Source organism: Lepeophtheirus salmonis, chromosome 9 (genome assembly GCF_016086655.4).
Source record: "Lepeophtheirus salmonis chromosome 9, UVic_Lsal_1.4, whole genome shotgun sequence".
NCBI lineage: Eukaryota > Metazoa > Arthropoda > Copepoda > Siphonostomatoida > Caligidae > Lepeophtheirus > Lepeophtheirus salmonis.
In genome coordinates, this window is record NC_052139.2 from 24,897,713 (window position 1) to 24,911,637 (window position 13,925).

Genomic DNA, 13,925 nt, shown 5'->3' on the forward strand with positions numbered 1-13,925 from the left:
TTATTTTGTTTAACAAAAACTAGTTTAAACAACTAGCTACAGACGAGACCTGTAAATTATTTATAATGTTTAGTTTATTCATGCCCTATTCACTGCATACTCAAATTATATCTCATGGTCAATAAAGAAATACCTTCATTTTCTGGAAGGAAAATCCTTTCAGATCAGGGGCTATTAACTGTTTGAAGATCAATTCACCACTTCTTAGTAAACCAAATTTCCCTTTCCACAATAGCATTTTTTCCCGATTTGAATCCATACAGTGTTTAGTACGTAAATATACGTTTTCCTTTTATGTACCATTTTATGGCTCTTAGTTTATGTTTCAATATATTATATTTTAAGTAAAAGTCATCATATGGAAATATAATGCATGAAAGTTTCTACAAGGTTCTGTTGTGAAGGTGATCCCCAATTCTACTCCTAGTCCTACAAGATAGTCCAACACGGTTTTGTTGTGAAAGTGAAATGAATAACGTTGTCAATCAATTCCAAAGTCTTGTTATGCAAAGGTGTAGATAATTGACTTGTCAATTAGGTTTGGGAAATTCCAATATCCTGTTTGTCAAATAATGATGAATTTATATATTGATAATATTGTTGTCATCATCATTCCATGTAGTATAAATATGCCAAAAACATGGAGAGTAAACTTATATCAAATCAATTTACCTAATAATGAGGACATTAGTGTTCGTTGCTCTTATTGTGTCTACTTTGGCTAATCCCAAATATCCAGATACTTGTGGCATTGAAAACAAACCTTCAGTGGATTCAAGAATCATTGGAGGACAGGAAGCAGTAAGGAGTCAGTTTCCTTGGCTAGCTGCTGTATTTACCCATGGTGAGTGTACTGGATCTATTTTGGATGAAAATTGGATTATTACTGCTAAGCATTGTATTGATCTTAATGGTGTTGCCAGAGTTCGTGTTGGGGCTCATAGCAAATATGGAAGTATCATTGATGAAAAAAATATGCAAATACGAGAAAGTTCCCATTTTAACGTATCGTCAAAGGGAGACTTTGCTTTGATCAAATTGAACAGTTCTTTGATATTAAATAGATTTGTCCGCCCCGTTTGCTTACCAACACGTGCAAATGTTAGTAGTTCCTTTATTGGTTCAAAAGCGACCATAACTGGATGGGGTGTGAATAGTTTTGATAGAGCCAATTATGCTGAATTATATTTTGCTAAAAATGTTTCAATTATTCAATGCAATCAAGGAAAAGATATAATCTGTACCGATGCAAATCACGGAAAGGCTGTTTGTTTTGGTGACAGCGGCGGCCCTCTTAACTACGAAATGGAAAATGGAAGGTATATGCAAATTGGAGTCAACCAATTTGTGACAAATTGGAAATGTGTAGGAGGTATCAATGGGTTCGCACGTGTATCATCACATCTAGACTTTATTCAAGAAGTAACTGGAATTGTTATCGAATAATGAATTTATTGTATTTTTAAAATAAATATTGAATAAAAACGCACTAATTCTAGTTAATTTTGCAATAATATGAGTATGAAACACTATGTAGCTCCATATTGATAAGAACATGCTTCCTGATATTTTATAGTTGTAGAAAGAAGATATCGTATTATAAGTTTTTGAAATTGTATACATTACTACGACAAAAATATTTTAAGGTAATTTCCGCTGATTCCAGGTCGTTTGACTGATGGGTGCAAAACAGTATCCATCACTACTCTTATTGTTGGGCGAGTATTTTCGCTGACAGTTTTTGTGTATATTTATATTTTTTGTGCACTTTATTGTGATCGCAGGGACTAGTGCTGATTAATGTTCCAGTAGTAGACAAAGATAAATATAAACATATACTCTGTTTTGAATGTATAAATTTTTGTATATATTTTTGGCCTGAAATGTTCCCGTCAAGGTTCTGCCTCTTCAATTTTTGTAATCATTTGATGAGTGTTATGTTTTATATATATATAAGGTACATACTATGGAAGTCGCCTCACCCCTCGAAACTGTAATGAAACTCGATAATTTGGTACGTATTTGTGCTGATTTTAGTCAACTGTCTCCCCTATCATATATGAACGATTTTATTCATCAATGAGCACAAATAAATTTTTTTCTGGTTTGTCTGGAGCTTGTTATATCTCAAAAATTTACTTACCACGATGTTATGAATTGAATGAATAAGATTAAACTTTCATAAAGTTTCTTTAATAATTAAAACACCTTTACTTTATTGAAATACAGTGTGTTGTAGTATGAGTTAGCCTCTGGTCCTTCATTTATTAGTTTGATTAAAATATATTTTGAATAAAAGGGTAGCGTTTACTCACACACAGTCTCTCTCCTGTGGTCCCTTGGACTAGCCATTTTTTTGGTGATGATGCAACGGGTTTACTGAGATGCAATTCGCTTATGTTGACAGGCATAGACGAACATGAACTAAGTAAAAAAAATGAGTACGGATAAAATGTTTTTGACTAGTGTGACCGGGTATCGATCAAGACATTGAAAGGGTTGTCCATATAAGATATGTTAAGAATACCCATCGGTTCCACTGTCTCAATTTGTTTGCTCCTCTCCAGGAAGTGATTTGGAGATTATTTATTTGGACTAAGAAAATATACATGGGAAAGACGGTCTGGTTATGGTTTATGCCGGTTTAAAGTGGATCGAAACATGGAACATGCCCAATACAAAAACACTCTCTACGCTGAAACAAATATTTGCGTGGTTTACGTAATTTGGGTTTCCTAAAACATTCATTCGGACAATTGTCCACAATTATCACACTTATATTTCAATTTTTCAGCTACAGGAACAAGGAACTTTCAATCCAATTACTGAATAACATTGAACATACCAGACTATTTGAATTCCTTGTCTACTTTCGATTTTGTTTCAGAAAATTCAACTGAAACAAATGTTGAAGATGAAATAGAATCAGTTATTAAGCGTCTCCAAAACCTCAATTCTCATTTCATAATTATCCCTTCATGCAACCGATTTTGTATATCACACTGTAACTCCAAAGGTATTAATATTCTCTCTCTGTAAACAACTAAATTACCCAAACGAAAAATGTTATCAAGATATTAATAAAATGATCTAATTTCCTCTGGAATTTGGTCAATATTTTCAGGCCACCCTTTCTCTACATATTCTAAAACTTTCCGCAGCAAAGTTCAAATCCTTTTGTCTGACGACAGATGACTATCCTTCAAAGCCTCCTTCCCTCTTTTATTCTATCTGCTGATATCACGTAGCCCAAAATTTTTACTTCAGTAACTCCTTGGATACACTTATCCTCATTCAACTGGACTCTATTTCTCTTTAGAATATCTTCTACTTTCTTTACCCTAGTATACTGGGAATCCTTATCAATCTCAGTAATCAAAATGTCATCAATATGTACATGCAATCTCATAACTGCATCCAACTTTGAAAAATAACCTCCTTTTATTCGAGCTATTATGCTGTGACACGAAACTATTGGATACCTAGGAATCCGAATATATTTATTTAGTTTTTGATAATCTACACAACAAAGTATTCCCACAGCCTCCTTTACAATTACAATAGGCGAACACCAATCTGTTGAGTCAATAACTTTTTCAATCATAACATAATGTCCAAATTTTTACAAAATCATGCACAGGTATTGGGATTTTCCTTCCTACCACTTCAGCCCATGGAACTGCTTCTTTCCTTAGTTCTATTTTATATTCCCCCATAATACTTGGAAATGCCAAATTATCAAAAGATTTTTGTTAATTTTGAAACCATAATTTCGCTATATCATAGTAGTGGTCTCTTTACATTGCCAAAATTTACTCTTCCCTTTAGTTTTCTTTCTCAACATTCAAACTTAATCCACGATCCGCGTTCCATTTCTATTAGATTCCCATCTGGACCTCTTGCTGAACCCAACTTTTCTATTGTTTTTACTTGTAGGTCTTTATATACTTTATATATATTTTTCACACTTTCTACACTTTGCCTTGTATTTTTCTGCTGGGCATTCAGTTTATTTCTTTTGTTCCTTAGCACCCAACCATTTACAAAGCTGTCTTATCTCTCCGTCACTTTTTGTCTTATCTATTTTTAGACTGTCCATCTCTTGGGACACCCATCTCATTACCCTTAATTGTTGTTTTGTTTTCTAATAGCACTATAAAATTAATATAGCAGTGTAAAATTAAAAAACAAAATTATTTTTACAAAATAATTCTCAAGAAATTTGACAGCTGTCTTTTGAAGATTGGTACTAACAGAGAATGCCTTGAATATAAAAAAAAATTAAGCCAAGGACTTTTTGGCCCATGTGTTATAATGTGCTATGACTTATAAATTTAATTGGCAGCTAATAAATAAATATTTATAATTTAATTTTCATAAGGTTTTTTTCCAGAATGTTATAAAAGTTGCTTACATATAGGACTACTATATAGTATATGAACAGCGGCGTCTGCATGATCATATATTTTTATTTTTGTTGGGGGGGACAAAAAGGGTTCTTTATTAAAAATTTAAATATTTTGAAAAAATAATTCAAAAAACCACAGCTAATCACTAAAAAAAGACTGTTATTCATTTTTTTGAAAAAAGAAAATTTAAAATATGTAGCTATGCAAAAAAGATTAAATTATTTTTTTTTATAATCAAAAATTAATAGTTATTCAAAGAAAATTTATCTTTTTGAATAAAAATTGAAATATTACATTTTGTTTTAATTTATTTTTAAATCCATATTAATTCACGAAAGAAATCAAAAAGTCTGTTTCTTTTAAAAAAAAGATAATTTCTTAATCTAAACTTTCACATATTATTCCTTATTTTGCACGGTTGCATAATTTATCTTTTTTTATAAAATAAATCTATGAAAAGAAATTATCACTATTTTGAGGAAATTCTTTTATATTGAACAAAAAAAGTTCCAGTAAAATGAGAAATAACTTAATTTAGGGGGGGGAACTCCAGCCTTTCTAGCCCCTGTTGACGGCACTTTTGCATAATTTCTGATGATGCACTTATATATCATATTTTAAGGAATTCAACAATAAAGATTTCTATGTATTAGAGGAATAAGTCAAATCGATTTACACTTTTTAAATGTCCTTTATCAATGTCTTTTTCCTTGAAATTCAATGTGAACATAATGTATTCTACTTGTTTTAAAAGACAAAGTATCTGTTTTACATCTCAGAACAATATAATTTTTTTGGTATTCCCAAAAAAATTAAAGTTTAATAAATTTTAAGAATGAAAAAAGTAACTTAATAAATATATATACGAGTATAATAACTTATGAATTGATAGTACATACCTTCAAGGGAAAACTGTTATATGGTTAAGCAGGTAGCGAGCCATACAGTATTATTGATGAAAGTTTTTTTGTTTTTTTCCAAATTAAAGAGCAGTCTATAATGTTATGATAGTCAAGGATACAATATGATCTGTTTCTGCTTTATATAAATAAAATGTGAATTTTTGATATTTCAAATACTGCTAGAGGAGAGTTAATTTATAAATAATTTAAATTTTTTCAGTCATTTCACTAATAATATTTTGAATTACACAAAGGTATACAGAAAATATTCTTTATTTGAGAATTATATTTTCACTACAATGATTTGTCAAAGAATTAACAAAAAGAAAAAGGAAAACACACAAAAAATGATTTTTCTTTTTCTAATCTTATCAGAGTTATTTATTTAAACTTTTTTGTTCTGCTTTATATATACAAAACGATGCTATTTTTGTATGGAAAAAATGAGTGCAAGGAGAAGGCAAAAATTATTACTAATAATATTACATTAGGAAGGAAGTGCACGTGCAACAACCGTTTTTCCATTCTTAAATTGTAAACAAAGTTTTTTCATTGAAAAATTACATCCTTAGCTTGGGAATAGAAGTAGATTATGTTTAAATGAGAAAAATGACTTATTTAACAGATATGATGATATCTTTCATATGCATTATATGAAAATATAGTTTCCATGCCCTCCTTCAATGGTATGTGGCACCAAAATTAATGTGTATAGGGGGAGTATTGCAATCACCCATGGAGTATTAGATTAGTAAAAAATTGCATATAAGTCAGAAATTAAAGATTATTTACAATCTAACTTTAAAAAATTAAAATGAATTCCTTTTGAAAAAATAAAAATATTCTTCTTTTTTAAAAAAATATGGACTTTTTGAAATAAATAGAAATATGACCTTCTCAAAAAGAGTCCAAAAATAACTCAAAAGACTCATTCAAAATAGTCTGGCATCGGAGGAGATGGAGTTCTTTAATTGTTTGTGTCAAAAGTCGCCTCTCCACCCTCACAAGGTTCTATCCACCCACTTTTTTAATAGCTCTCGGGTAATTAGGTTGTGAAGCTCAAATATCTCTTGCATGACCCCTTATGGACTTGAGGGGATTGGCCCGAGATATTTTGTCTCTCTCATCAGCGTCCAGTCTGGCCTTTTTGACAGACTCCTTCTTCTTCTCTAACGTTTCAGGCTTGCTGACATCGTAGACGGAGGATTTAAGAGCCCTAATTGCTTTCAGGGAGCAAGTGGAAAATAATTATTGAATAAGTAAATGTTCATAGTTCAATGGACCACCCAGTATATCATCCTTACAAAGTTTCATCATCTTAATTTATAATACTGGTAATTAAAAAAAAACAAAGCAAAAATATAATTCAAGAAAATTTTCCATTTAATCCTTTTCTTTTAATCAAGTTTTTAGGGTGTTACTAAGATTCAGTGCCATATTTCGACATGAAAAAACGATATATACGAAAATCAAAAAATAATCAATTGATAAAAACATTACAATATTTAAAAAATGAATTATTAATTACGTTATCTTGAATATATTTAGTAAAAAAATGTTTATAACTATAAAATCTAATAAAATAAAGGACCTTACTTAGATGATAGTATATTTTTTATTTTTCTTCAGGTACTTTATATCATAGCCAAACTTATAGAATATACCTTATATTTCAATTTTTTTTTAAATGCCGTAAAAAAGGTAGATTTTTATTGATTTATGTTCAATTAAGTTTATAGTATTTATTAAAAGAAATATAAATAAGCTGGTTGGTTTGTGTAAATATAGATTACATTAATATACCAACAAAAAAATTAATTACGTAAGAGTCTTTATGATTACATAATTTACTTGTAAATATAAATAACATATGTACATAAAAATAATGTAATCATACATACGCATAGGTAATTATATTTTTTCGTTGCAATATTATTTTATATAAAAATTTATAGCTATGTTATTAATAAAATATTACGAAGCAGAATAAATATACTATCAAAAATTTTAATATAATGAAATTTATTTATGTTAAAGATTTTGTAGAAATCATGAGACAATGATAGCTTGGGATTATCTAGAAGATAAAAAACAGTTGGTATGATTGACTTATGGGACGATTGGGGGCCTTTTTTCTGTGTCTTTTTGAATGCAAGGTTGCATGATACGATAATGGTAACAATGGGGTTAGGGCCAGCCCTAACTAATTAGAAACCAAAACTAAGATTTTGAATGTTACAAGGACCTGAATGACTTTTTCCCGAACTTTTTTATACTTTAATTATAGCAACGGGACATTCCAAATACTTAGAATCAAAGAAATTAATCAATTGCACAATCAAAATACTCAGAATCAAAGAAATAAAGCAAATGTAATTTCAAAATACTTAGAATCAAAGAAATACAGCAATTGTACAATTAAAAAAACATTGACTGAATAAAGTTAATGAAGGAACTACACATTTATAAAACTTAGTAAAGAGTAGCCTTTCATATTTAAATAAGTTATTGGTCGATTAATCGGAATCAGAGAATACGGTGTTTTTTTCTGGAATCACCATCGGGAAATAATATTTGATTTGCGATTCTGACTCTTATTTATTATTGGTATACAACTATTTATTATTTTTCCAACTTATGAAATAAAAAAATATAATATATGAAATTTAATTTAATTTTTCAAATGATTTTCGGTGAATAACTATGTATTTTTGGAATGTTTCTCAAAAAAAAATTATATTAGAAATTTAACTGTTGAGATTTTTTGAAATTCTAAATTTCATAGCTATTTACATAAAATTAACCTTTTCCAAAAATGAAATTTCAAATATTAAATTTTAGCAAAAAATTTAATAAAATATATTCGAATCAGTTGTAGGCATTGTACAGAGATACAACATGCCCAAGAATTTCGGCTACAGTTTCCTTTTAAGGACTTTATATTCTCCCAAATATTTCAATTTCTCATTTTATTATAAGGACGATTAATTTTGACTACCTAAAGTACAATTCGTGACAAACTTAATGGGTTAATAAAAAATACTTGTTGTCAGTAATTGACGATAATTCGTCGTAGAATACAAATGTAATTCATAATCAACTTTGAGAAAAATCATTCTAGCTTGATTTCGTATTGACGGACTACATATGTATTTAAAAAGTGAAAAGGGGTTACTTACAACTTAGCTTAGGTTGATTGAATTACTTAGACATTTTTATTATCATTATAAAGTACCTACAATCTCTACATAATGTGTGCGTACTTATTAAAAAAACAAAAAAAAAAAACACGATTGATGGAGTCAGCGGATGTCAAGTTTTAGCGACAACGAAAGTAGGAAAAATTATCTTTACTTTAATTTTTAAACATTCATTATATTGAAACACACTCATTCAGTTGTATCAAATCATCACAAAACTACAGAATAGTGTCAATTTCAACATGATCCTGAAATCATTGAAAATTAGTGTTCTCACCTTAACATTTTTGATTGTTATTTTGTCCATAACCTTTGTTGAGGCTCAACAAGTGTTACAGAGTGTAAGTTCCTGTCTGGATAACATGGGTGTCCAAAAGGAAATTTTTGCTTTTTAATAGAAAATTTGCAATCTTCTACGAAAAATTTAGTTTATTTTCTGAATTTTGTGGATTTTGAATTTTTTGAATTACTGTGGACTTTTAAAAAAAATTTCAAATTTTAAATATTTTTTAAAAAACGTTGAATTTTTGAATTTCTTTTTTTCAAAAATTGCGTTTTTTGAATAGCTGTAGATTTGAAATATTTTCCAAAAAATTTGTAATTTAAAATTGAATTATCCAAATTACACAAAAATTGAATTTCTTGATTTCTTTTTAAAATCCAAAAACAATAATTTTATATTCTAAGAGCAATGCCTTGGGGTTTTCTTTTTGGAAGTGGAAGGGGCTTTTTGACTAACTTCGACAATTTTAAAAATTATTTTTTATTTTTCGTATTATAAAAAAAAAACCTTTGTTGAATTTCCCAGAGTTAAATTTTGAAAAAGACAAATGGATAACCATTTTAAAATTTTATGACAAGACGATAACTATTTTGATCATTGTCACAAACATTGAAAATTTTGATTATACATATGTGGTGTTTAAGTTAAGATGCCTGTACCAGATGGAACTTGTATAAAGACATTGTACAAGTTATGATGTTTACGTTTTAAAATGCATATCTTAATTAAAACTTGGATCATTATAATTACCATCTAATTGTTGATACTATCATTTCATTTAGATTTATTTAATGTATTTATGAGACATTTGAAATATATAGTGTGCCACAGAATACTTATATTTAAGTAATTTTTATTGAAATAGTCAAAAATAAAAAGATTTATAATATTTGCTTCGTTTAAAATTATTCATTTCATCTTTTGGTTGCAACTTGTACAAAAAAATAATTGAAAATTAATTTTAGAGTAAAAATGGTGAAAAGACAAAAAGGAAGTAATTGTATAAATAAAATTGTACGAAGTTATCTGTTAAAACTTTTTAAGTGTTTCAGAATTACAAAGATAGTTTTGACTTCATTCTTAGTATTTCCAAAACCTGCAACGACCGTATTAAAGGTTTTAACTAATTTTAGTATGAGGTTGCTTTACTACAGATAGTGATTTTAAATTTTCCTTGAACAATATTTCATTGATAATAGAATGCAAGTTAGACATTGTCAAATGGTGACATAAATTCCCTTTTTAACCAATGATATTTTAAGTTTTGGTCACTCATCTTGTTTTGACTTGATTGGAACCGTACAAAAAATGTTTTTTCTTTTCCAAGACTTTTTCAAAATTTATAATTTCATATTTCATAATGTTTTTAAATATAGATTTTTTTTGTTAACTGTGCTTTGTACTCTACAAAGGTAATTAATTCGGGCATATCTAAAAACAATATACTACTTTAATCAGAAACTAAAATCCTCTAAAGTCTTAAAACCAACATTGTTTGAAAGATGGACTTTCTCCTATAATAATCCTCCGATTTTAATCAAAAACAATCCCAAATGAAACTGAATCAAAAATCACTTTGTAATTTTTGTTTTTTAAATCGCCTTTGGCATGAATAACTGCCTCGATTCGACCTTGGAAACTTCATGACAGTCTCCCTAGGCAGATTTCAGAATTTCTTGAGGATACTGGAGATCAGCCCAGATTTACTGTTTTATGAGAATATATTAGTGTATTCCCCAACTTTACTCCAGGCAAAGAAGTTCATGAGATTGAGGTCCGGAGGGGTTGGAGGCCCAATACTGAGTTTTAGAAAGTTAAAAAAAAAAAATGTAACAACGGGCTGCACTTTTTCTTCACAGTGTCTCATGAACCAGAGGCTTGTTGCAGTACGAATGACCTTCAAGGAGCTAAAAATTACGTGATGTCATAATAATAATATTGTTACAATTCGGTAATTAAGTATTTTGCAGAAATTATCCAAAGATACTTCTGATATTATTTGTACCAGTAATCATACCAAATTATGTACAAATAGACTTGAACAAGCTTATGTTTCACTTGTAATTTTTTTCCATGATTAGACGAATTATAATATAAAATTAATTTACAAGTCAATAAATATTTTTCATTGCATACCTTTGGGAATTAACGGTTACGGAATAAACGGAATTCAGTTACACAGTAGACAACCCTAAATTTAAGAATGACTTTGGCCGGTACGAATCGAAAAGAGGGGATGGCATAGTTGGAGGACAGTACCATGTGCTCCTTTTAGATTGTCGCATTCAGGTAACATTACTTACTTATGATGGCAATTGAATACAAAAACAATCTGGAATAAAAATTTAAAAAAGAGAAATGGCTAATCTTTTTTTTTTATTACGTCCTATAATAAAATACACACAGCCTTATATTTCGAATTGACACCCTATTCCTTTAAAAAATAAACTTTTAGACACGGGTAATCCATTTTGTTTTATTTTAAAAAAAAAAATCAATTTATTACCAAAAAATCAAACTTCCCCTCCAGAGGCCAGGAATCAGGTCTGATCACAATTAAATATAGCTTTACGCACCTAACTTTTATTGTAAAATCCTAATTATTCGGGTTTTAAGTCATTCATAATGTTTAAGCAAAAAAGTATATTTGTTTTTTTTCATCCCGATGTAAATACTCTTAAAGAAACCATTTAAATAAATACATTAAACCATTAATCGAAGTTATTTTGAATTTAATATTTATCAAACTTGTAGGTATATTAACATTAATTGAAAATTTAACATCTCACATCTTATATATTTTGAATAATAGCTAATTTGGATGATTTGGTGGAGATACATATTACTCCACGTCACTTATTGGACATTTCATTTTATTAAAATACTTGTTGTATATTTATACTGCTTTGTAATATTTTATTAAAACATAGCTATAAATTTGCAACGAAAAAATATAAATATCTATGAGTCTGTATCATTACATAATTTATATGTAATTTGTATATACATGTAAATTGTGTAATTATATAGATTCATATGTTATTAATTTTTTTCGTCCGAATATTAATGTGACCTATATTCACGCAAACTAACCAGCTTATTAATTTTTTTAAAAATTAATATTGTAAACTTAATTGAACATAAATCAATCAAAATCTACCTTTTTTCAGGCATTTAAAAAAAATTGAAATATAAGGCTATTGTATAAGTTCAGCTATGATAAAAAGTATTTGAAGAAAAATAAAAACGATATTAGCATCCAAGTAAGGTCCTTTATTTTATTAGATTTTATAGTTATATACAGTTTTTTACTAGATATAATCAAGGTAACATAATACATAATTCCTTTTTTAAATATTGAAATTGTTATCAATTTACTTAGATTTTTGTATATATCGTTTTTTCATGTAGAGATATGGCACTGAATCTTAGTAATACCCTAAAAACTTGATTAAAAGAAAAGGATTTAAAGGGAAAATCTTCATACATTGAAAATTTTAATTGTCATATTCGTGTTGTACGGCTTAAATAACAACAATAAATGTGGGGTTCAGCCAGTGGAAAAAATGCTGTTGCATTGTATTTCAAAACTCTGTGCAGAGAAAAATAAGGAGAAACATCAAAAACTGAGATCAAATACATAAAAAAATTGCAATAGTTAGATAATGCCGTCATACACTATACATGTGGTTTTCTTGAAAATAATTGGATTTGATAATAAGATAGAAATGATGCTACCTCGAACAACGAAGTTGAATGGGGCTTATATTTTTGCTTTTTTTTTTAATTACCAGTGTTATAGACAAAATAAAGCATTGATTCTGATGAAACTTTGTAAAAAGGATATACTGGGTGGAACATTTACTTATTCAATAATTAATTTCCACTTGTTCACTCCGAGCAATTAGGGGTCTTAACTCCACCGTCTACGCCGTCAGCAAGCCTGAAAAGTTAGAGAAGAAGAAGGAGTCTGTCAAAAGGGCCAGACTGGACCCTGATAGGGAAAAAAATATCCCAGGCCAATCTCCTCAAAGTCCATGATGGGTCATGCAAGAGATCTTGGGGATTCACAACCGAATGTCCAGAGATCTATTAAAAAGTGAGTGGAAAGAGCCTTGTGAGGGTGGAGAGGCGACTTTTGACACAAACAATGAAAAAAATTTAACTCCTCCGATGCAAGAGGATATTATATTCGGTACTTTAATGATAGCGAAAAAAAGTTATCCATCTAGTCAATAAGAAATATGATTTTTTTTTAAATAGAAACGTTAATAGAGTAAGTTTGGCCGCTATTGCCCGGGACATTTAGAAATTAAAATAAATTTAAAACTATTTTGCTCAACATAAAACAATAAAATTAGACAATAAAGTTTAAAACATTATTTACATGTTAGTTTTATGAGTATACTTATATAAAGGATTATGGTAGCCGGACTTTATGGAGACAACAAATCAAATCATTTTATACTGATCCTAAAATATTGATAAAATTGGTAGCGAACCGAAACTTTAAAAAAAAAAGCCCGAACCGAGCTAATCTAAATGATTGAAGAAAGAAAGGAAAAAAAGGATTTGAAATCGTATCGTTCAATTCAAATCAGAGATTTCGACGGATTTATTTTTGTCTGTCGGATCAGTCCTCATGTGGTAGGTGAATTACGGATAGAAGAGAATCCAACTTAATTTTCTCAGTCACTTCACCATTCTCTAGATCGAGATCAACTTGTCAAAAATTCCATCGATGGAGGGATGAATGATCATGTTTACTACCTACCGTTGTGATTAGCATGCATTGCCAACATATGAGTTGTGAACATCTTAGTAAGTTTCTGATCAAATAGAAAAGATCAAAAGCAACTTTTCCTCAAGTGAATTTATATCTTGTGCCTCATACTCAATTCAGATTCGTCTCCATTCGAAGATGCCTAACTATGAATTGCTGACAAGCAGAGTTTCTTTTAATGAAAACCAACTAGTGTGGATATAATACGATGTAAATACGTTATAAAGGTCCTCTTGTCGGCGGCATTGGAAGAATTAAACATTCTTCAAGAGCCAGCACATCATATAAATAACTCCTTGAGAAGATGTAAAACGTGTTCTTGGTGACTAGAAATGAAGTGGTGGTGTA

At 29.2% G+C, this 13,925-nt stretch overlaps 1 protein-coding gene across 1 annotated transcript; it reads left to right on the forward strand.

The window, feature by feature from the left end:
* Window positions 1-678: 678 nt before the first annotated feature.
* Window positions 679-1,485, forward strand: LOC121124176 (brachyurin). Its single transcript, XM_040719301.1, has one exon. The coding sequence runs from the start codon at window positions 679-681 to the stop codon at window positions 1,444-1,446; it is 768 nt and encodes a 255-aa protein (XP_040575235.1). The 3' UTR covers window positions 1,447-1,485.
* Window positions 1,486-13,925: the final 12,440 nt, after the last annotated feature.